Here is a 23,996-nt window from a genome sequence, read left to right as displayed (position 1 = left end):
CCATTAAAATAGGGTGAGGAGCCAAGAAGGCCCCTCTCGGCCTTATATAATGACTGTTTTTAGCTTGGCTCCACAGACAAGGAAGCCTAGCCTGCTGTCTCCAAGTTTTCAGCCTTCAAAACAGTCTTTCTAATCGGACAGGACTTTTTCCTTGCTAACATGAAGCCACGCTTGGCTCACGTCTGGCTGCTTGAAGTCTGTGTTTTGCTCTGCCTCAGCTGCGGAGGTAAGTCCCACCTGCCAATGGAAAAACATGGTAGGCCACCAGTTCAAATGTGCTGTTTGTCCAGCACCTATCTTCCTAAGAACTAGCGAACCCGTAAGGTTTTTTCTTTTTAGCTCTGGCACCTACTTGGGGATAATGATTGAAAGTCTAACTTTGGAAATAACGCAGACCTGGAGAAAGGTTTAGATGCTATTAAGTAACAGATCAATACAGGCATCATCACCCACCATGCTTTGGTCAATGTCAGGGTATTGGCAGAGATGATTTCCACAGATCCCACTATGCCTCCTGTCCTTGTTATCCCTGCACAGTCCCAACTTCGGATAGTTTTTCAGTGGAATGATGCTCTGTTGCCATTCTAATGAAGTTGCTTTAGGGTTGCCATATGTCGGTGTCCAGGTGGAAATCGCTAAAAAATAGCAACCCATGTTGGCAGTATCGTTTTTGGCGATTTCCCTTTAAAATAGCTCAAAAACTTCATTCTTAATATTTTTTAGGTTTTTCTTTCCAATTTTGCCCAACAAGGTCAACAGCTTTGGCCAAAGGAAAATAATAATAATAATAATAATAATAATAATAATAATAATAATAATAAAAGGTCGACATCTTTTGTGTTCGGATTTTCACTTTTTGAAATATGGCAACTCTAAGCTGCTGCTTGGCACCTGCCACTCTCAGGAGGCTCACGAGAGGACCCTTTCTGCAAAGTCTCTACAATGCTGGAGCTGGCTGCGCATTAAGTTGCCTGTTATGGGGATGTGGCAGAGGGGAGGGTGCTCCTGGTTGTAGGCAGCCTGAGACACAGCCAATCATGTTCTGCGGAACTCCGTGGGGCTCAATTTACACCTTCTGTAAAAACCCCCAATGTCGTTCTTAGACTCAGAGCATCTTTTTGAAGGAAACAACGAGTTTGGTGACTTAGACTTTCTTTCTTTTGGTGATTTTCTTTCTTTCTTCTTTTAACAGCAAATGCCTTAAAATGCAGTGTGTGCACTTCAGGAGGTCCAGAAGAGCCGTGTCTACCACATCCCCCCAAAATAGAGACATGTTCTGATCATCCAAAAACAGGACACCCTGCAGCCTGCGTCTTGTACACAATCTCAGCAAGTGAGCGATCCTTCTCGTCTTTCTCTCCCCCTTATTTTCAGTGCATTTCCATGGGTGGGTGGTGGGCATGGCTAGTACAACTGGGTGCAGAGGAGGCCGGGGATCCTGCAATTTCAGCAGAACAAGAACCACGAGAGAAGCACCTCATTCCAATGGAAGCTCTAAGCTATACTAATGCAATCTCTATATGAAACCTGATTGCAAGCACTCAGGAACATGACGGAACATATCCCCCTGAAAATTCTTTGAAGCAACAATACCTGCAGGCAGTGAGAGAAACATGAATTTTCTAAGTTTACTTTTAATTCTTGAGGTATCTCTAGTCAGGGGCCAGGTTTGGCGCTCTGGCCAGTGGCATCCCAACTGCAATGCTTCACCTAATACAAGGGAAGAGTTGCCATTCATTCTTGAGGATAAGCAGGGGGGTTGGGTGCTATACCTAGCAACAGTGGTAGCAAAAACCTGCTCTTCAGCATAGACCTCCATTTCCCCAGCTGTCTCTGATGCAAAGAGTGCATCCTTCCGTTTCCGTCAGGCATCTTTCACTACTTGTTAACAGTAACCCAGATACTTTTCTTTCTCTTCCCAGCGTTTTCCGGTACTAAAAATGTGATGCGCTACTACAAAAAATGTGGCTACTATACAAAAGCGTGTGGAACTCGAAAAGTCGATAAGGATTTACCGCAAGAGTATGAGCTCAAGTGCTGTAAAGACAGAGACCACTGCCTTTAAAGCAGTCTAAGGAAGATGCTGTATTAAAAGAACTCCTATGTAAACAAATGGCTGTGCAATTTGTGTTACGTTGCTGTGTGGGGATGTCTATGTTAGTGGGCTCTGTGTGTGCCCAGTGGCGTGCGTGGGTGCTGGGTCTCAGCAGGTGAGTGGGTGGGCATCGCAGGTGAGCTGGGATTTCAACAAGGTTTCTCCTGGCTGTATGCCATGGCTGCATTGAGCCTGGGACTTCAAACCAAGTGACATCTTCCTTACTCGAGGTTCAGCTACTATGACTACTTATTGCCTGGTATTTTCTGCCTAGGAAGAAGTGGGTGGGAGCTCCTCCCCACAACAATCCTTTTGCAAAGAGCTGATTATCCAGAGAACGGGAGATTGACAGAAAAATATTCAGGATTCTCTCTCCATTGAAATTCAGTACTGGAGGTTGGGGAAAATAGAAAGAGTGTAGTTTGGGAATCTAGTGGAAAGTTAAGAATAAGTAGTAGTAGACCAGCCTCCACTGAACTTAGGTTTTTCATCTGGAGAGAGGACTGCTTTCCGTTCATATCTTTCTGCTGAATGAGTGATTGGAAAAATCCAAAATTTTCTGCTGTGACGGAGGCCAAGCAAGAGGCTTTGAAACTCATTTCTTCAATTCATTGTAAAGTGGCTTTTTACTGAAGATTCTGGGTGAAGTCTTTTTGAGGGGAAAAGGTTCCATTTAATTAGTCCAACTTACCACCCTTGAGAGCATATGAGGACCGTACAGAAAGGACCGTACAGAAATCCACTCAGTGGTTGCAGGGTCAGTAGCTGTGTGGCCTCCCAGCCAATTCACCCGGTAGAGCTGGTGAAATATGCCCTTTAGGTCCTCGAGTAAAATATATCCTTCTGTATCCAAACCTTTAAATGTAAAAACTGGTCTTTGATCCAGGTCTAATGGTCCCTAGTCAGCTGAAGTTTCGTGTGATGCAACAATGACATATGCCTGGCTGCAGCTTCCTGGTGGGGAACACATACTGCAATCCTTCCCCATAGATAGCATCAGGGGCCCAGGGAGGCCTAGGACTATGAAACAACCATGTGAGTAGCACATATGGGCCTGGCTGAAGCTTCCTGGTGGTGAACAAGTAATTGTTGAATTGTTTCTTTAAATGTAATAATAATAATAATATAATAATAAATTTTATTTATATCCCACCCTCCCCAGCCGAAACTGGGCTCAGGGCGGCTAACAACAATCAAAATAGTTCAACATTCTAAAACATTCATTATAAAATTAATTAAATCAAATTAAAATCAAATTAATGGCAACCATCAAGCAAATTTTGTGCAGATTGCCAGAGGAGGGGGTCAGGCTGCGCCCTGACAAAAGGCCTGGTGGAACAACTCTGTCTTGCAGGCCCTGCGGAAGGATGTCAAGTCCCGCAGGGCCCTAGTCTCTTGTGACAGAGTGTTCCACCAGATTGGAGCCGCGGCCGAGAAGGCCCTGGCTCTAGTTGAGGCCAGCCTAACCTCTCTGAGGCCTGGGATCTTTAGGGTGTTTTTATTTGCAGACCGTAAGTTTCTCTGTGGGACATACCAGGAGAGGCGGTCCCGTAGGTACGAGGGTCCTAGGCCGTATAGGGCTTTAAAGGTTAAGACCAGCACCTTAAACCTGATCCTGTACTCCACCGGGAGCCAGTGCAGCTGATACAGCACCGGATGGATATGATCTCGCAGCGAAGACCCCGTAAGGAGTCTCGCCGCGGCATTCTGCACCCGCTGGAGTTTCTGGGTCAGTCTCAAGGGCAGCCCCACGTAGAGCGAGTTACAATAATCCAGTCTGGAGGTGACCGTCGCGTGGATCACAGTGGCTAGGTCAGGGCGAGAGAGATAAGGAGCCAACTGCTTAGCTTGGCGGAGATGAAAAAATGCCGCCTTTGTTATAGCTGTAATCTGCGCCTCCATAGAGAGGGAGGTATCGAAGATTACACCCAAACTCTTCACGGATGGTGCTGGCACTAATTGCACCCCTGCAAGAGACGGGAGTTGCCCCCTCAATCCCATATCGCTCTGTCCCAGCCAGAGGACCTCTGTCTTCGAAGGATTTAACTTCAGCCGGCTCCCACGTAACCATCCAGCCACAGCTTCCAAGCATCTGATCAGTGTGTCTGGGGCCGAGTCAGGATGGCCATCCATCAACAGATAGAGTTGGGTGTCATCGGCATACTGATGGCAACCCAGCCCAAAACTCCGGACAAGCTGGGCGAGGGGGCGCATAAAGATGTTAAAAAGCATTGGGGAGAGAATCGCACCCTGAGGCACTCCACACACCAAGGAGTGGCGCGATGACAATTCCCCCCAAGCGCCACCCTCTGTCCCCGACCGGAGAGAAACGAGCGCAGCCATTGAAGGACTGTGCCCTGGATCCCCACGTCGGAAAGGCGGCGGTCCAGGAGTTCGTGATCGACCATGTCGAAGTAAAGTAAAATGTAAAGGTTCATCATTGTTCCACCCGATGTGTATGTCTTTAAGGGGCCAGAGCAAGGGCCAGTGCAAAATAACGAGACCCAGCTTTACAGCTGTGAAACATAGCAGGTGCTGCTGAGTTGTACTGATTAAGCTGTGTCAATAATTCGGTGTAGTATTTAAGGAGCAGCACCTAGCTCTCCCATTACCCTGGGGGATGGGTTGGTGGTTGGTCTGGTTTGTTGTTGATGTATTTAGTGTATAAGGGGTTTTTGTTTTTGTTATTAAAACCTTGTTTAAGTTATTCTTGAGTCCCTTTTTAATGCATGGTCTCCCCAGCAAGCTCTCTGCAGCGCTACCATACTGCAAATAGCCAACAGTAATCCCTACATTTAAGAGGGTTGCTGAAGTCTGGGACACTCTGTACTGCATCCGGCTGGTTCCTCAGCTTCAGCCCATTTGGATTTGTCCAAACAAGCAGTATATTGTGCACCTAAAAAGCTCCTTGTGCCTTTTGAGCCTAGCAGAGACAGGTGCCCTGAGGAACAAAGAAGGTGCCTCTGAGCCTCATATAATGAAAGTCTTGTTAATTGAAAGGAATACACTTCTTTCCCATGTAAGACAGCATCATTTGGAAGATGAGCTCTAGGACATTCTGTACAGCATTTGGCATCTCAAGTTGGGTCAGTCCCAGCTCCGGCCAACCTTGCAGTCCAAAAGTGCGCCAGTGCAAGTAGATAAATAAGTACCGCTGTGGCGGAAAGGGACATTGCATTACCGTGCACTCTGGCTTCAGTCATGTTGTTCCGTTGTGCCAGAAGCAGTTTAGTCCTGCTGGCCACATGACCCAGAAAGCTGTCTGTGGACAAATGCCGGCTCCCTCGGCCTGAAAGCGAGATGAGTGCCTCAACCCCATAGTTGCCTTCGACTGGACTTTACCGTCCAGGGGTCCTTTACCTTTTTACTGGGGTATCACAATCACTTAGGATTGTTAAAATTAAAAGCTGTATGTTCTGGGCCTCAGAGCCAAAGCAGCTACTGAACTTGCCTACCCTGGTGCACCATGCTCCTGTTTTGGTTTGTGTGGCTCAGTCAACCAAGAAATGTGGAGCTGGGTAGAGAACTCGTTGAAAGGAATGGGCATGCCTCCACAAAAGATAGCATCAGAGGACCACTGAGGTCTGGGACATTCTGTAGAGCATCCAGCTAAACTCACGTCCCATTAGCATTTGTTAAACAATCAGGACATGGTGCACTTAACGGCTCAAGGAACTACCACCCACATCTCTGCTGCTCTTCAGAGCCAGCCCAGAGTCCTCTTGTAGGTTTAAGCCCACTAGAATGGGGTGAGCAGCCAAGAAGGCCCCTCTCGGCCTTATATAATGTCTGTATTGTGCCTCAGACGGAGAGACGTGTTGCTCAACAGAGAAAGAGCTGCCCCTTCTACTTACTGCCAGGAAGCCGCACAATATGTGTTCTCAGCCTGAAGCAAAGTTCTTAAGCCGAGGTACTATTTCTGGGTTAGCGGAGTCTGTAACCTGAAGCATCTGTAACTTAAGTGTCTAAAACCTGAGGTATCACTGTACATGGCATTTCCCTGTGCTTTGGCTTTTGTCATGTTGTTCTGTTGCTCCAGAAACAGTTTAGTCCTGCTGGCCACATGACCTGGAAAGCTGTCTGTGGTCAAACGCCGGCTCCCTCGGCCTGAAAGTGAGATGAGTGCCTCAACCCCATAGTTGTCTTTGACTAGACTTATCCGTCCACAGGTCCTTTGCCTTTTACCTTTTTACTGGCGTATCACAAGCACTTAGGATTGTTAAAATTAAAAGCTGTATGCTCTGGGCCTCAGAGCCCAATCAGCTTCTGAACTTGCCTGCCCTGGTGCACCATGCTCCTCTTTTGGTTTGCGTAGCTCCGTCAACCAGGAAATGTGGAGCTGGGCAGAAAACCCTTTGAAAGGAACGGGCATGCCTCCACAAAAGATACCATCAGAGAACCACTGAGGTATGGAATATTCTGTAGAGCATCCAGCTGAACCCACATCCCATTAGGATCTGTTAAACAATCAGGACACGATGCACTTAATGGCTCAAGGAACCACCACCCACATCTCTGCTGCTCTTCAGAGCCACCCCAGAGCCCTCTTGTACCTTGAAGCCCATTAGAATGGGTTGAGCAGCCAAGAAGGCCCCTCTCGGCCTTATATAATGACTGTACTGAGCCTCAGAAGGAGAGAGGTATTTGAGCTCTTCCTCCTCCTTATTACCAGGAAGCCTAGTCTGCTGTCTCCAAGCAATCACTCTTCAAAACAGTCTTTCTAATCAGACACAGCTTTTTCCTTGCTAACATGAAGCCACGCTTGGCTCAGGTCTGGCTGCTTGGAGTCTGTCTTTTGCTCTGCCTCAGCTGTGGAGGTAAGTCCCACCTGCCAATGGAAAAACATGGTAGGCCACCAGTTCAAATGTGCTGTATGTCCACCACCTATCTTCCTAAGAAGTGGCGAACCCGTAAGCTATTTTCTTTCTCTTTTTAGCTCTGGCAACTATTTGGGGATAATGATTGAAAGTCTAACTTTGGAAATAATGCAGACCTGGAGAAAGGTTTTGATACTACAGTATTAAGTGCCAGATCTATACAGGCATCATCACCCACCATGCTTGGGTCAGGGTATTGGCAGAGATGATTTCCACAGATCCTGCTATGTCTCCTGTCCTTGTAATACCGGCACGGTCCCAACTTCAGAAAGTTTTTCAGGGGAATGATGCTCTATTGCACAGGGCGGGGGGGGGGTTATTTTAACTTTATTTATTTACTTGTTAAAACATTTGATTTAAAAAAAAATAGTAATTTGCAATAGTCATAAGTGCAGCCTTTCCCCTCCCCAAGCAGTTCACCAACTAGTTTTTTTAAAAAAATGTTTAATTGCCTGCATAAACCGGGCAGCTTAAAATGGGAGTTGTAGGCAGTGCTCCTTCTAATATAGCTGCAGTGACACACACACACACACACACACACACACACAAACACTCGTTGGTGCAAACTCTCTGGCGTTCACATCTATTGAGGTTGCCCATCCGGCTGTTGTAGGGTTGCCATACGTCGGAAGCAGTGTCCAAACAGAAATCACTAAAAATGTGCGTGGAAATCCGGACATATGGCAACCCATGTCAGCATTATCATATTGGGAAATTTCCCTTAAAAATAGCTCAAAAAGCTCTTTATTCTTTTCTCTCTTTTTTGCAATTATGTCCCAAAAATCAACAACCCTGGCTAATCAGGAGAAGAAGAATAAAAGCTCTACAACTTTGGTGTCTAGATTTTTACTTTTTGAAATATGGCAACTCTAAGCTGCTGCTTGGCAGCTGCCACTCTCAGGAGGCGCACTAGAGGACCCTTTCTGCAAAGTCTCTACAATGCTGGAGCTGGCCGCACCCTCAGGTGCCTGTTATGGGGATGTGGCAGAGGGGAGGGTGCTCCTGGTTGTAGGCACAGCCAATCACGTTCTGCGGAACTCCATGGGGATCAATTTACACCTTCTGTAAGAACCACCAATGTCCTTTTTAGACTCAGGGCATCTCAGCATTTTTCTTCTTTGAAGGAAACAACGAGTTTGGTGACTTAGAAGCTCAGGAAGGGACAAGACATGTAAACAAAGAAGCATGCCTTACAGCAGGTGCCTTCCTCCCTCCCTCCCTCCCTTCCTTCCTTTCTTCTTTTAACAGCAAATGCCTTAATCTGTAGCGTGTGCAGTTCAGAGGGTGAAGGACAGCCATGTGTACCAGCTACCCCACATGAAAAGAATTGCCCTGATGATCCACTTTCAGGACACCCTGCAGCCTGCGTCTTGTACAGAGTCACTTCAAGTGAGTGGTCCTTCTTGTCTTTCTCTCCCCATCCCCCCTATTTTCAGTTCATTTCCATGAGTGGCTGATGGGGCATGGCTAGTATGACTGGGTGCAGAGGAGGCCGGGGATCTTGCAACTTCAGTAGTACAAGTAGTACAATGGAAGCTTAGAGCTTCCATTGGAATGAGGTGCTTCTCTCGTTGTTCAAGCACCTCGTTCCAATGGAGCTCTAAGCTATCCTAATGCAGCCTCCATACGAAACCTGATTGCAAGCCTTCAGTCACATGACGGTACATATCCCCCTGGAAATTCTCTGAAGCAACAATACCTCCAGGCAGTGAGAGAAACATGAATTTTCTAAGTTCACTTTTGATTCTCCAGTCAAACTCTAGCATGCCAAGGTACAGAGGGGATCCTGGATAAGTCCATGTGATGCAGTCCACCTGGCTGAGGTATCTCAAGTCAGGGGCCAGGTTGGGCCGTCTGGCCAGTGGCGTCCCAATTGCAGTGCTTCTCCTAATGCCAGGGAAGAGTTGCCATTCATTCTTGAGGATAAGCAGGGGGGTTGGGTGCTATACCTGGCAACAGTGGTAGCAAAAACCTGCCCTTCAGCACAGACCCCCGGTTCCCCAGCTGTCACTGATGGGGACCTAGCAAGGGGTGGATCCTGACATTATCATCAAGCATCTTTCACCAGTTACTTACAGTAACCCAGATACTTTTCTTTCTCTTCCCAGTGGCAACTAAACATGTCTTGCGCTACTACAAAAAATGCGGCTTCTATACCGGCGACTGCAAAGCGCGAAAAGTCAATCAGGACGTACAGCAAGTGCACGAGCTCTACTGCTGTAAAGACAGAGACCACTGTCTTTGAATGCCGTCTAAGGAGGATGCTGTATTAAAAAAACTCCTATGTGAACAAATGGCTGTGCAATTTGTGTTACGTTGCTGTCTGGGGATGTCTATGTGAGCGGGCTCTGTGTGTGCCCAGTGGCGTGCGTGGGTGCAGGGTCTCATCAGGTGAGTGGGTGGGCATCTCAGGTAAGCTGGGATGTCAGCAAGGTTTCCCCTGGCTGTATGCCATGGCTGCATTGAGCCTGGGTCTTCAAACCAAGAGACATCTTCCTTACTCAAAGTTCAGCTACTATGACTACTTATTGCCTGGTATTTTCTGCCTAGGAACAAGTGGGTGGGAGCTCCTCCCCACAACAATCCTTTTGCAAAGAGCCGATTAGCTAAAGAGGGGGAGATTGACAGAAAAATGTTCAGGATTCTCTCTACACGGAAATTCAGTACTGGAAGTTGTGGGAAATAGAAAGAGTGTAGTTTGGGGATCTAGTGGAAACTTGAAAATAAGTAGTAGTAGACCAGCCTCCCCTGAACTTAGTTTTTACATCTGGAGGGAGGACTGCTTTCCGTTCATATCTTTCTGGTGAATGAGTGATTGGGAAAATCCAAAACTTTCTGCCATGGCAGAGGTGGCGCAAGAGGCTTCGAAACTTCTTTCTTTCTTTCTTTCTTTCTTTCTTTCTTTCTTTCTTTCTTTCTTTCTTTCTTTCTTTCTTTCTCCCTCCCTGTAACACAATACTCATATCTTCGGTTCATTGTAAAATAGCCTTCTACTGAGGATTCTGGATTGAAGTCTATTTGAGAGGGAAAGGTTCCATTTAATTAGTCCAATTTACCACCCTTGGGAGCTTCTGAGGCTGTACAGAAAGGACCGCACAGAAATCCACTCAGTGGCTGCAGGGTCAGTAGCTGTGTGACCTCCCAGCCCATTCACCCGGTAGCGCTGGTGAAATATGCCCTTTAGGTCCTCGAGTAAAATATACCCTTCTGTATCCAAACCTTTAAATGTAAAAACTGGTCTTTGATCCAGGTCTAATGGTCCCTAGTCAGCTGAAGTTTCATGTGAAGCAACAATCACGTATGCCTGGCTGCAGCTTCCTGGTGGGGAACACATACTGCAATCCTTCCCCATAGATAGCATCAGGGGCCCAGGGAGGCCTAGGACTATGAAACAACCATGTGAGTAGCACATATGGGCCTGGCTGAAGCTTCCTGGTGGTAAACAAGTAATCCCTACATCTAAGAGGGTTGCTGAAGTCTGGGACACTCTGTACTGCATCAGGCTGGTTCCTCAGCTTCAGCCCATTTGGATTTGTCCAAACAAGCAGTATATTATGCACCTAAAAAGCTCCTTGTGCCTTTCAAGCCTAGCAGGGACAGGTGCCCTGAGGTACAAAGAAGGTGCCTCTGAGCCTTATATAATGAAAGTCTTGTTAATTGAAAGGAATACACTTCCTTCCAATGTAAGATAGCATCATTTGGAAGATGAGCTCTAGGACGTTGTAGGGACGCAGGTGGCGCTGTGGGTAAAACCTCAGCGCCTAGGACTTGCCGATCGCATGGTTGGCGGTTCAAATTCCCGCGGCGGGGTGAGCTCCTGTCATTCAGTCCCAGCTCCTGCCCACCTAGCAGTTCAAAAGCACCCTTAAGTGCAAGTAGATAAATAGGTACCGCTTTATAGCGGGAAGGTAAACGGCGTTCCGTGTGTTGCGCTGGCTCGCCAGATGCAGCTTGTCACGCTGGCCACATGACCCAGAAGTGTCTGTGGACAGCGCTGGCCCCCGGCCTCTAGAGTGAGATGAGCGCACAACCCTAGAGTCTGTCAAGACTGGCCCGTGCGGGCAGGGGCACCTTTACCTCTAGGACATTCAGAATCTTGAGTTGGGTCAGTCCCAGCTCCTGCCAACCTAGCAGTTTGAAAGCTCACCAATGCAAGCAGATAAATAGGTACCACTGTGGGGGGAAGGTACAGTGGTACCTCGGATTAAGAACTTATTTCTTTCTGGAGGTCCGTGCTTAACCTGAAACTGTTCTTAACCTGAGGTACCACTTTAGCTAATGGGGCCTCCCGCTGCCGTTGCGCTGCCGCCGCACAATTTTTGTTCTCATCCTGAAGCAAACTTTTTAACCCAAGGTACTATTTCTGGGATAGTCTGTAACGTGAAGCGTCTGTAACCTGAAGCATCTGTAGCACGAGGTACCACTGTACATGGTGTTTCCGTGTGCTCTGGCTTCAGTCATGTTGTCTCGTTGTGCCAGAAGCAGTTTAGTCCTGCTGGCCACATGACCTGGAAAGCTGTCTGTGGACAAACACCGGCTCCCTTGGCCTGAAAGTGAGATGAGTGCCTCAACCACAAAGTTGTCTTTGACTGGACGTAACCGTCCAGGGGTCTTTTAACTTTTACCTTTTTACTGGGGTTTCACAAGCACTTGTCCCTCGCAAGCACTTAGGATTGTTAAAATTAAAAGCTGTATGTTCTGGGCCTCAGAGCCCAATCAGCTTCTGAACTTGCCTGCCCTGGTGCACCATGCTCCTCTTTTGGTTTGCGTGGCTCAGTCAACCAAGAAATGTGAAGCTGGGCAGAGAACCCACTGAAAGGAATGGGCATGCCTCCACAAAAGATAGCATCAGAGAACCACTAACGTCTGGGACATTCTGTAGAGCATCCAGCTGAACCCACATCCCATTAACATTTGTTAAACAATCAGGACATGATGCACTTAATGGCTCAAGGAACCACCACCCCAGAGCCCTTTTGTACATTGAAGCCCACTAGAATGGGGTGAGCAGCCAAGAAGGCACGTCTCGGCCTTATATAATGACAGTATTGAGCCTCAGACGGAGAGACGTGTTGCTCAACAGAGATAGAGCTGCCCCTTCTACTTACTGCCAGGAAGCCTAGTCCGCTGTCTCCAAGTTTTCAGCCTTCAAAGCAGCCTCAACGTACCAAAAGTCTTTCCCATGGGTCAGGGCTTTTTCCTTGCTAACATGAAGCCACGCTTAGCTCACGCCTGGCCGCTTGGAGTCTGTGTTTTGCTCTGCCTCAGCTGTGGAGGTAAGTCCCACCTGCAAATGGAAAAACATGGTAGGCCACCAGTTCAAATGTGCTGTATGCTCACCACCTATCTTCCCAAGAACTGGGGAACCCATAAGCTTTTTTCTTTCTCTTTTTAGCTCTGGCACCTATTTGGGGATAATGATTGAAAGGCTAACTTTGGAAATAGCGCAGACCTGGAGAAAGGTTTAGATGCTATTAAGTGCCAGATCTATACAGGCATCGTCACCCACTGTGCTTGGGTCAGGGTATTGTTGTTGTTGTTTGGTCGTTTAGTCGTGTCCGACTCTTCGTGACCCCATGGACCAGAGCACGCCAGGCACTCCTGTCTTCCACTGCCTCCCGCAGTTTGGTCAGACTCATGTTTGTAGCTTCGAGAACACCGTCCAACCATCTCGTCCTCTGTCGTCCCCTTCTCCTTGTGCCCTCCATCTTTCCCAACATCAGGGTCTTTTCCAGGGAGTCTTCTCTTCTCATGAGGTGGCCATGAGTCTTGGAGCCTCAGCTTCAGGATCTGTCCTTCCAGTGACCACTCACGGCTGATTTCCTTAAGAATGGATACATTTGATCTTCTTGCAGTCCATGGGATTCCTCCAGCACCATAATTCAAAGGCATCAATTTTTCGGCGATCAGCCTTCTTTATGGTCCAGCTCTCACTTCCATACATCACTACTGGGAAAACCATGGCTTTAACTATACGGACCTTTGTTGGCAAGGTGATGTCTCTGCTTTTTAAGATACTGTCTAGGTTTGCCATCGCCTTTCTCCCAAGGAGCAGGCGTCTTTTAATTTCGTGACTACTGTCACCGTCTGCAGTGATCATGGAGCCCAAGAAGGTAAAATCTCTCACTGCCTCCATTTCTTCCCCTTCTATTTGCCAGGAGGTGTTGGGCCCAGTGGCCATGATCTTCGTTTTTTTGATGTTGAGCTTCAGACCATATTTTGCGCTTTCCTCTTTCACCCTCATTTAAAGGTTCTTTAATTCCTCCTCACTTTCTGCCATCAAGGTTGTGTCATCTGCATATCTGAGGTTGTTGATATTTCTTCCGGCAATCTTAATTCCAGTTTGGGATTCATCCAGCCTAGCCTTTAGCATGATGAATTCTGCATATAAGTTAAATAAGCCGGGAGACAATATACAGCCTTGCTGTACTCCTTTCCCAATTTTGAACCAATCAGTTGTTCCATATCCAGTTCTAACTGTAGCTTCTTGTCCCACATAGAGATTTCTCAGGAGACAGATGAGGTGATCAGGCACTCCCATTTCTTTAAGAAGTTGCCATAGTTTGCTGTGGTCGACACAGTCAAAGGCTTTTGCATAGTCAATGAAACAGAAGTAGATGTCTTTCTGGAACTCTCTAGCTTTCTCCATAATCCAGCGCATGTTTGCAATTTGGTCTCTGGTTCCTCTGCCCCTTCTAAATCCAGCTTGCACTTCTGGGAGTTCTCGGTCCACATACTGCTTGAGCCTTCCTTGTAGAATTTTAAGCATAACCTTGCCAGCGTGTGAAATGAGTGCAATTGTGCGGTAGTTGGAGCATTCTTTGGCACTGCCCTTCTTTGGAATAGGGATGTAGACTGATCTTCTCCAATCCTCCGGCCACTGCTGAGTTTTCCAAACTTGCTGGCATATTGAGTGTAGCACCTTAACAGCATCATCGTTTAAAATTTTAAATAGTTCAGCTGGAATATCATCACTTCCACTGGCCTTGTTGTTAGCAGTGCTTTCTAAGGCCCATTTGACTTCACTCTCCAGGATGTCTGGCTCAAGGTCAGCAACCACACTACCCGGGGTGTACGAGACATCCATTTCTTTCTGGTATAGTTCCTCTGTGTATTCTTGCCACTTCTTCTTGATGTCTTCTGCTTCTGTTAGGTCCTTTCCACTTTTGTCTTTTATTATGGTAATCTTTGTACGAAATGTTCCTTTCATATCTCCAGTTTTCTTGAACAGATCTCTGTTTTTTCCCATTCTATTGTTTTCCTCTATTTCTTTGCATTGCTCGTTTAAGAAGGCCTTCTTGTCTCTCCTTGCTATTCTTTGGAAATCTGCATTCAATTTCCTGTATCTTTCACTATCTCCCTCGCATTTTGCTTCCCTTCTCTCCCTCACTATTTGTAAGGCCTCGTTGGACAGCCACTTTGCTTTCTTGCATTTCCTTTTTGTTGGGATGGTTTTAGTTGCTGCCTCCTGTATAATGTTACGAGCCTGCATCTATAGTTCTTCAGGCACTCTGTCCACCAAATCTAAATCCTTAAACCTGTTTCTCACTTCCACTGTGTATTCATAGGGGATTTGACTTAGATTGTATCTTACCGGCCCAGTGGTTTTTCCTACTTTCTTCAGTTTAAGCTTGAATTTTGCTATAAGAAGCTAATGATCTGAGCCACAGTCAGCTCCAGGTCTTGTTTTTGCTGACTGTATAGAGCTTCTCCATCTTTGGCTGCAGAGAATATAATCAATCTGATTTCGATGCTGCCCATCTGGTGATGTCCATGTGTAGAGTCGTCTCTTGTATTGTTGGAAAAGAGTGTTTGTGATGACCAGCTTGTTCTCTTGGCAGAACTCTATTAGCCTTTGCCCTGCTTCGTTTGGAACTCCAAGGCCAAACTTGCCAGTTGTTCCTTTTATCTCTTGACTCCCTACTTTAGCATTCCAATCCCCTATAATGAGAAGAACATCCTTCTTTGGTGTCATTTCTATAAGGTGTTGTAAGTCTTCATAGAATTGGTCAATTTCAACTTCTTCAGCACCAGTGGTTGGTGCATAAACTTGGATTACTGTGATGTTAAAAGGTCTGCCTTGGAATCGTATCAAGATCATTCTATCATTTTTGAGATTGCATCCCAGTACAGCTTTCGCCACTCTTCTGTTGACTATGAGGGCCACTCCATTTCTTTTACGGGATTCTTGCCCACAGTAGTAGATATGATGGTCATCCGAACTGAATTCGCCCATTCCCATCCATTTTAGTTCACTGATGCCCAGGATGTCAATATTTATTCTTGCCATCTCATTTTTGACCACATCCAACTTACCAAGGCTCATGGTTCTTACATTCCAGGTTCCTATGCAATATTTTTCTTTACAGCATTGGATTTTCCTTTCGCTTCCAGGCATATTCGCAACTGACCGTCCTTTCGGCTTTGGCCCAGCCACTTCATCAGCTCTGGATCTACTTGTACTTGTCCTCCGCTCTTCCTCAGTAGCATGTTGGACGCCTTCCGACCTGAGGGGCTCATCTTCCAGCGTCATAACTTTTATATGTCTGTTGCCTATGTCCATTGAGTTTTCTTGGCAGGGATACTGGAGTGGCTTGCCGGTTCCTGCTCCAGGTGGATCACGTTTGGTCAAAACTCTCCACTATGACCTGTCCATCTTGGGTGGCCCTGCACGGTATAGCTCATAGCTTTTCTGAGTTATCCAAGCCCCTTTGCCATGGCAAGGCAGTGATCCATGAAGGGGTCAGGGTATTGGCAGAGATGATTTCCACAGATCCCGCTATCTCTCCTGTCCTTGTAATCCCTGCACGGTCCTAACTTCAGGAAGGGGAATGATGCTCTAATGCACAGGGCAGGGGGGATTATTTCAACTTTATTTATTTACTTATTTATTTACTTATTAAAACATTTGATTTTAAAAAAATCAAAGTAGTTTGCAACAGACATAAGTGCAGCCTTTCCCCTCCCCATGCAGTTCACCAACTAGCTTTGAAAAAATGTTTAATTGTCTGCATAAACTTGACAGCTTACAATAGCAGCTGCAGGCAGTGCTCCTCCTATCATAGCTGCAGTGACACACACACACCGTTGGTGCAAACTCTCTGGTGTTCACATCTGTTGATGTTGCCTATCTGGCTGTTTTAGGGTTGCCATATGTCGGAAGCAGTGTCCAAGCAGAAATCACTAAAAATGTTCGTGGAAATCCGGACATATGGCAACCCATGTCAGCATTATCATATTGGGAAATTTCCCTTAAAAATAGCTCAAAAACCTCTTTATTCTTTTCTCTCTTTTTTGCAATTATGTCCCAAAAATCAACAACCCTGGCTAATCAGGAGAAGAAGAATAAAAGCTCTATTTCACTTTTTGAAATATGGCAACTCTAAGCTGCTGCTTGGCACCTGCCACTCTCAGGAGGCTCACTAGAGGATCCTTTCTGCAAAATCTCTACAATGCTGGAGCTGGCTGCACCCTCAGATGCCTGTTATGGGGATGTGGCAGAGGGGAGGGTGCTCCTGGTTGTAGGCACAGCCAATCACGTTCTGCAGAACTCCGTGGGGATCAATTTACACCTTCTGTAAGAACCACCTGTTGGGATACTGCCAGGGAGACAAAGTCCATCATGGCCCCAGAAGTGCTTGTACCATCCATGGTGTCACTTCCAAAACTAGCATCTGCAAAGATTTCAAGACCTCCAGTCTTCTGACTGGTGAACCTCAGCCTGTAGTGCATAGTCCCTTTCAAATAGCGGACTATGCGCTTCAGAGCTTTCCAATCCTGAACCGTAGGATTGTTGGCATGTCTGCTAAGCAGATTACAGCTTACAGCTATGTCAGGTCTTGAGCATCTAGCAATGAAATTCAACTTGCCTAGAATGCATCTGTACAGCCTAGTGTCAGAAAACGCTTCAGCAGTACTATCTACCTGGTAACCTGTCACCATCGGTGTGTCTGCTGGGTTTGCATCAACCAAATTCAACCTGGTTAACACATCAGCAATTTTCTGTGTTTGGTGTACCAGAAAATTACCTGCCCGGTCCCTCTCCACCTGCAGAGAAAGATAGTTGGATACCTCACCAAGATCCTTCATGTCAAAGTGCTCCTTCAGCTGAGCTAGGGTGCTTTGGTACAAAGCCTGATTCTTCCAAAACATCAGAAGATCATCAACAAAACATAAACAATACAGTTTGTTTTGCCCCTCCTCCTTGACAAAAACACATGGATCAGCTTTCCCCTGGTGAAAACCTAGGGAAAGCAATGTCTCAGTGAGTTTTGTGTTCCAACACCTGGCACTCTGCTTGAGACCATATAAGGATTTCCACAGTTTACAGACCATTCCCTTCTGTATCTGCATTCCATCAGGTGGAAGCATATACAGCTCCTCCCCCAAAACCCCGTTCAAAAAAGCTGTATTAATGTCATGATGGGAAACATGCAGTTTCTCCTCTGCAGCAATCTTGAGCATTAGCCGAATGCTCTCATACTTGACGGTGGGTGAGTAGGTCTCGTGGTAACCCTGTCCTGGTACCTGTGAAAAACCTCTGGCAACCAATCTGGCTTTGTGTCTAACTACCTTGCCATTCTGGTCTGTCTTGGCCCATTTGCTGCTAACCAGTCTCATTCCTGGGATTACCGGTACCAGTTCCCAAGTTTGGTTCCTATTCAAGGAATCAACTTCAGCCTTCATGGCATTAAGCCAAGGCTCAGCATCTTTAGAGGTTAACTCCTGAACCTCTTTGAAACTTGAAGGTTCCCACACCTTCTCTGAGCTACTAAGAACAGCAGTTGCTGTCTTAGCAAACTCATCAGCAAATCTCTTTGGAGGTCTGCCTTTGGTCGCTCTTTCAGATCTGCGTACTAGACGCAAGTCTTCTGGACTCATCTCCTCCTTCCTAGGAGAAAACTGACCAATGGTGAACAGTGGTTCTTCCAGTTCATTGTCAGATGCGTCAGATGGTCTGACTGAGGCCTTTGCGCTCTTGTAGTCTGCTGTGTCATCACTGTCGCTGACACCAGCAGCAGCGCCGCCCAATGAACTGGAATCCGAACTCTGATCATCATCATCATCATCATCCTCTTCTTCCTCAACACCATCTGCTTTTTTCACATCACCTTCATCCTCCTCTGGGTAACTCTGGAAAATTCCCACATTTCCCCCCCACTTAGGATTGTACTCAACACTCTTTGTGAACTTAATGGACTTAGAGTCAGTCATCCATACCCTGTATGCACCTTTTTCGTACCCCATGAACAAACCATGTGCCCCACGCTTCCCAAGCTTGTTGCTCTGTGGGGTGTGTACCCACATGTCAGAACCAAAGATTCTCATGTGCTTGACGCAAGGTTTCTTACCAAACATCTTCTCATAGGGGGTACAACCAATAGGTGATGACAGTCTGCGATTATAAGTGTAAACAAAAGTCAACAGAGCCTCCCCCCAATACTTATCAGGGAGATTGGCATCATGCAACAAGGTTTTTAGGCCTTGAAGCAATGTTTGATTTGCTCGCTCCGCAAGTCCATTCATCCATGGCGATCTAGGCGCTGACAAGTCATGCTGGATTCCCTTCTCAGTCAGGAAAGCTTGAAACTGCTGAGAAGTGAACTCCCCGCCCCGATCAGTAAAGAGACAGCTGATAGGTTTACTGTGAACATTCTCCAACCAAGCACAGAATGCCTTGAACTTCGGAAACGCTTGCGATTTCTGCTCGAGCATAAACACATGAATGTACCTGGAAAAAGAATCAATCAGAACCATGAAGTACCTTGCTCCACCCAAAGAGGGTGCAAGTGGACCAACCAGGTCTGCGTGGACTAGCTGGTAGGGTTTGGAAACCTGCCTGCTAGACTCCTTGCCTTTTGGAGCAACCTTCACCTTGTTCTCTGCACAAGATACACATTTCATGTGAAACTTACAGGGTTTGATGTTCAAACCCTGAACCAATCCTGGCATCTTGGCCAGTGCCTGCCAAGACATGTGACAAAATCTTCTGTGTGCTTCATGAATGCATCCTGCATGAAGAATTTTGTTAGTTTGTGCAACACAACAAGAATCAACATTAGACACAACAGCACCATTGTCATCATAAGTTATACAGAACAATCCATCTATAAACTTTGCATGCAAAATGTCCTCTTTGCCTTTCCTGATGACACAGACGTTCCTCTTGAAGGAAATATCAAAGCCATGCCCAGTCAGCTGTGGGACACTGAGCAAATTGTCTGCAGCACCTGGAACATAAAGTACACCTTTGATGGTTGTGTGCAGACTTGCCAGTCTCACAGTCCCTTCTCCTGCGATTCGCAACGTCTTTCCGTCAGCCAGGTGGATCTCACCATGTGAGGTTTGAAGGAGATAAAGAGATGCCGGTCTTTTGCCAAATGGCGGGTGCATCCAGAATCTACAATAAATCTGGCCTTGGCCTTTGGAGCAGTTTTTCTGGCAAGCAAAACCTTGTTTTCCACGGGCGTGGGCTTTTGCTGCTTGCCCCCCTGCTCCTGGCCATCAGACTTGCCTTTAGCCTTTGGTGAAGCTGTGCCAGCAAACAAAGCCTTGTTTTCCACTGGCGTGGGCTCTTCACCCCCCTTCTGCTTTGGGCCATCTGCAGGCACCGGTCTCTGTTTACCTCTGGCCTTCCGGCCTCTGCAAAGGCGATGACCTTGGTTCTCACGAGAAACAGAGCTCTCAGCTGCCGACTCCTTGGGTCACCCTTGGGGCTGGAATGCTGCCTGGGATGACATCACAGTCAGCTCCCCCTGCAGCTTGCAACCGGTGCCTTCAGCATCCCTGCATTCACTCGCCTTCTGGGAAACAGCCAGGACCTCCAATGCAGTCAAACTCTGGGCTGGGATGACTGGCGGATGGGCTATCTTCAAAGCATTCCACATCTTACGTGCAGTTGTGTTACCAGCTAACGTGGCAATTTCCTCCAGAGAGACGGACAAGACTATTACGTCTATGGCCTTTAAATTTTGGGCCCTCCATCTATCTGTCAGAGGAACTGGAGGGGCTTCAGACACAGTATGCCACACTCCAAACTGACGTAGTAGACTTTCACACCATTTTGCCCAGGTCTGATAATTGTGCCGATTTAACTTTGGGCACTCAGCAGCTTCAGAAGCTTGGAAAAACTCCATTCCAACTCTTTACTTGAGCCGTGAGTCTTTTTCACTTCAGAGACTTCTTATCTCAGCAGCTCATAAATCTTGAGGCCTGCTTGGCTCGACTCCCAGACCAATTAGTTGGCCAGAGTTCAAAGAGACTTTGCCACGGCAACAAAAAGCCTCACTTTCGCTTTTCCCACACATAACTTCACAGTCTCTTTTGCAGTCTTACTCTCCTCTAAGTGCCGTGAATCTGGGCCCGAAACTTGTTGTTGGGATACTGCCAGGGAGACAAAGTCCATCATGGCCCCACAAGTCGTCCCTGGACGTCCATCGATCTCCCGTAGACATGCAGTATCAGCAATTAGCGACATGAGCTCCAGAAATAGCTTGCACATTCCAGAGCTGATGCACGCTCTATCAGCAGATAATGCACAGCGAAAGATGCACTCAGGAGAGCATTATTTACAAGTTTATTCAGCATTGATCAGAACAAAGAAAACATGACTTCCTGCTTCATGTTTCAGACACAGAGAGAGAAACGAAAGCATAGACACAACTGAAACATCCTGTGAACAGGAAATACACAGACTCTGTGACTCACAAAGCCTGCTCCCTTTTAAGGTGGAACGGAAATATCCTAACACCACCAAGGTCCTTTTTAGACTCAGGGCATCTCAGCATTTTTCTTCTTTGAAGGAAACAACGAGTTTGGTGACTTAGAAGGTCAGGAAGGGACAAGACATGTAAACAGAAAAACATGCCTTACAGCAGGTGCCTCCCTCCCTCCCTTTCTTCTTTTAACAGCAAATACCTTAATCTGTAGCCTGTGCAGTTCAGAGGGTCCAGGACAGCCGTGTATACAAGCTGCCCCATATGAAGAGAAATGCGCTGATGATCCACGTACAGGACACCCTGCAGCCTGCGTCTTGTACAGAATCACTTCAAGTGAGTGGTCCTTCTTGTCTTTCTCTCCCCATCCCCCCTATTTTCAGTTCATTTCCATGAGTGGCTGATGGGGCATGGCTAGTATGACTGGGTGCAGAGGAGGCCGGGGATCTTGCAACTTCAGTAGTACAAGTAGTACAATGGAAGCTTAGAGCTTCCATTGGAATGAGGTGCTTCTCTCGTTGTTCAAGCACCTCGTTCCAATGGAGCTCTAAGCTATCCTAATGCAGCCTCCATACGAAACCTGATTGCAAGCCTTCAGTCACATGACGGAACGTATCCCCCCTGGAAATTCTCTGAAGCAACAATACCTGCAGGCAGTAAGAGAAACATGAATTTTCTAAGTTCACTTTTGATTCTCCAGTCAAACTCTAGCATGTCAAGGTACAGATGGGATCCTGGATAAGTCCATGTGATGCAGTCCACCTGGCTGAGGTATCTCAAGTCAGGGGCCAGGTTGGGCCGTCTGGCCAGTGGCGTCCTAATTGCAGTGCTTCTCCTAATGCCAGGGAAGAGTTGCCATTCATTCTTGAGGATAAGCAGGGGGGTTGGGTGCTATACCTGGCAACAGTGGTAGCAAAAACCTGCCCTTCAGCATAGACCCCCGTTTCCCCAGCTGTCACTGATGGGGACCTAGCAAGGGGTGGATCCTGACATTATCTTTTTAAAAAAGAAATTTATTTTAAAAAGTTTTTAAAAAAAATTACAAAGAAAAAAGACAAAAAGAAAAAAGAAAACCATCATTTTCAGATTCTCCACTTTCATTACCTTCTTTCCATGACCTCCTCCTCCTCCCATCTCTTGTATCTTGATTAATAATTGTCATAGCAAATCCTTTCCCCAATTCATAATATTCTGTCATTACATTACCTTACTCTATTTTCATCTTATCTTATAAAAAACCTTAAAACTTAAGACTTAAATCTTATTTTTATCAGCTTCTCATAACCATTACCTTTTTACCTAATTCTTTAAACATTTTTACAAGAGCCAAGTAATTTCATTTCAACATTTTTCCAACGTTCATAAAACATTTCTAACAATAAAAAACGAAAATAAAAACAATCCAATCTTCTTCCAGCGTCCCCTCCCCCCGGTCCCGGGATTGTCAGTCTTTTTTATCCCATTAGTCTGGCACATTAACCTGGTGATCTTATATCCAAGGCCTTCAAATCTCTTCCATGTCCCTTCCGCAGCTCTTCTTCATATTTTCCTTTCACTCGTGGGAACTCCAGCTTGGTAGTGTTTTTGACCCTTTTCAACAAATCAGCCCCTTTCCCATAGTCCAGACTAGACTCCATGTGGTACTTTAAGACATGTTTCAAATTCCCTCCAAAATTGGAAGTCCCAACAGCTCCAAACCTCTGACGGCCCATTGCCAGACTCGGAAAGTCCAAACATCCCTGCATAGGGGGGGTCAGTCCAACCCCCCATTTCCAAATCAATCCAAACTTTGTCTTTCCAAATCTGGTTTTTTTCAAGTTCATTTGTCAAATCCAAAGGCTCATTTTCCTGCTGGGCCAAAGGTCCTTCCATCTCTGGCGCCCAAGATTCTGCAACATCCTCTTCTTTCATCTGCTCTGTCAGGACACACTCCTGTTTAAGTTCCTGGGTGGGCTCCATATAATTTCCCACTACCTGTTCAAATGCTCTGGCCGCATTCGTCATCAAATTCGTCTTCTGACTTAACTAATCCAATAGGGCATTTATTTTACAGAAAGCACCCAACAGTGCTTCTGAAAACATTGTCCTGCAAGGTCACAAGTCCTTTCCCACGGTTGTAATCTGTGGCAGCTGCAAGCTCCCTAGAATTGGTTACAGTTTCACAGTCCCCCTCTAGGGGGAAAACTTCTGGTTGTTCTTTCTTTTAAGGACAATAGCAACAAAGTTTCTTTTTTTAAGATATTTTGCCAATATTTGTTCCTTTAAAATGCGAAAGGAAACAGTGGAATCACAATGTTACTCTTCTTCTAACTATCTGTCAAAAACATTTGTCTCTGTTCAATGAGCTTCAAAACGTCAATTCTAACACCCCGCTCCAGGGTCAGGACGGTGGAAAGTTACTTTACTTTAAACTCACTTCTGCAGGTTTAAACAGTCCAAAAAAAGATCCCCCTACTTCTCCTGCTACCGAAGGGGGGTTCAACGATTTTAAATGGTGAAAACCGATCCTTTAAAAGTGATTTTCTAAGCTCTAGTGTACGTTATCTTTGCTTTCTCCTGACTACAAGGAAACGGAAGGCTGACTTCCTGTTTAGACCTTCCCGTTTCAGTACCAAATTAAGGTGAATTTTTAAGTCCAATTCCTTTCTAATCGCCAGTTCTTATTTGCAGACCAATTGTTCAATGTTTAAGTACTCACGGGTGATTATTTTAGATGCCAAATTGTCCTAGGAAAAAGGCAGCGCTCTCCGGCAACAGCTATGCGGCTTCACTCCATGGAAAAAGCAATTGACTCACAGAACCGCGCCACTTCCCCCTCTTTGCTTCGGAGCCCGTTAGTGGGTTCCTTTGTGGGTTGGGGGGGCGCTAAGGGTGCCCGCCGAGTCCCACGGTCACAGGCTTCATCCGCCTGTGATTTCTAAAAGGGTCTCCGCTTCGCCGGAGCGGAAAGGACCCGTTTCACGCAGAGCTGGTCCCTCCAGTTCAGAGGGAGTCCACCATTGCCGAAGGCACCACCCCGGAAGTCGGATCCTGACATTATCATCAAGCAACTTTCACCAGTTACTAACAGTAACCCAGATACTTTTCTTTCTCTTCCCATCAGAAACTGGACGTGTGTTGCGCTACTACAAAAAATGCGGCTTCTATACCAGCGACTGCAAAACTCGAAAAGTCCACCAGGACGTACAGCAAGTGCACGAGCTCCACTGCTGTAACGACAGAGACCACTGCCTTTGAATGCCATCTAAGGAGGATGCTGTATTAAAAGAACTCCTATGTGAACAAATGGCTGTGCAATTTGAGTTACGT

The 23,996-nt window shown here is 46.4% G+C and overlaps 3 protein-coding genes across 3 annotated transcripts; all 3 read left to right on the top strand.

Annotated features, from left to right (window-relative positions):
• Positions 1–82: 82 nt before the first annotated feature.
• LOC309525321 (uncharacterized protein) lies at positions 83–2,099 on the top strand. The gene is made up of 3 exons (XM_082210895.1): positions 83–226; positions 1,193–1,333; positions 1,923–2,099. The coding sequence occupies exons 1-3, from the start codon at positions 160–162 to the stop codon at positions 2,063–2,065; spliced, it is 351 nt and encodes a 116-aa protein (XP_082067021.1). The 5' UTR covers positions 83–159; the 3' UTR covers positions 2,066–2,099.
• A 4,648-nt stretch (positions 2,100–6,747) lies between these two features.
• On the top strand, positions 6,748–9,266 carry LOC309525323 (uncharacterized protein). Its single transcript, XM_082210897.1, has 3 exons — positions 6,748–6,912; positions 8,221–8,361; positions 9,081–9,266. The coding sequence occupies exons 1-3, from the start codon at positions 6,846–6,848 to the stop codon at positions 9,215–9,217; spliced, it is 345 nt and encodes a 114-aa protein (XP_082067023.1). The 5' UTR covers positions 6,748–6,845; the 3' UTR covers positions 9,218–9,266.
• A 2,745-nt stretch (positions 9,267–12,011) lies between these two features.
• Positions 12,012–23,973, top strand: LOC309525315 (uncharacterized protein). The gene is made up of 3 exons (XM_082210888.1): positions 12,012–12,248; positions 20,883–21,023; positions 23,791–23,973. The coding sequence occupies exons 1-3, from the start codon at positions 12,155–12,157 to the stop codon at positions 23,922–23,924; spliced, it is 369 nt and encodes a 122-aa protein (XP_082067014.1). The 5' UTR covers positions 12,012–12,154; the 3' UTR covers positions 23,925–23,973.
• The last annotated feature ends 23 nt before the right edge of the window (positions 23,974–23,996 follow it).

The sequence above is a fragment of the Podarcis vaucheri genome (genome assembly GCF_965113315.1).
Source record: "Podarcis vaucheri genome assembly, chromosome: 2".
NCBI classification, from domain to species: domain Eukaryota; kingdom Metazoa; phylum Chordata; class Lepidosauria; order Squamata; family Lacertidae; genus Podarcis; species Podarcis vaucheri.
The sequence above is the reverse complement of the archived record's forward strand: the minus strand, read 5'-3'. Positions and strand labels throughout refer to the sequence as shown.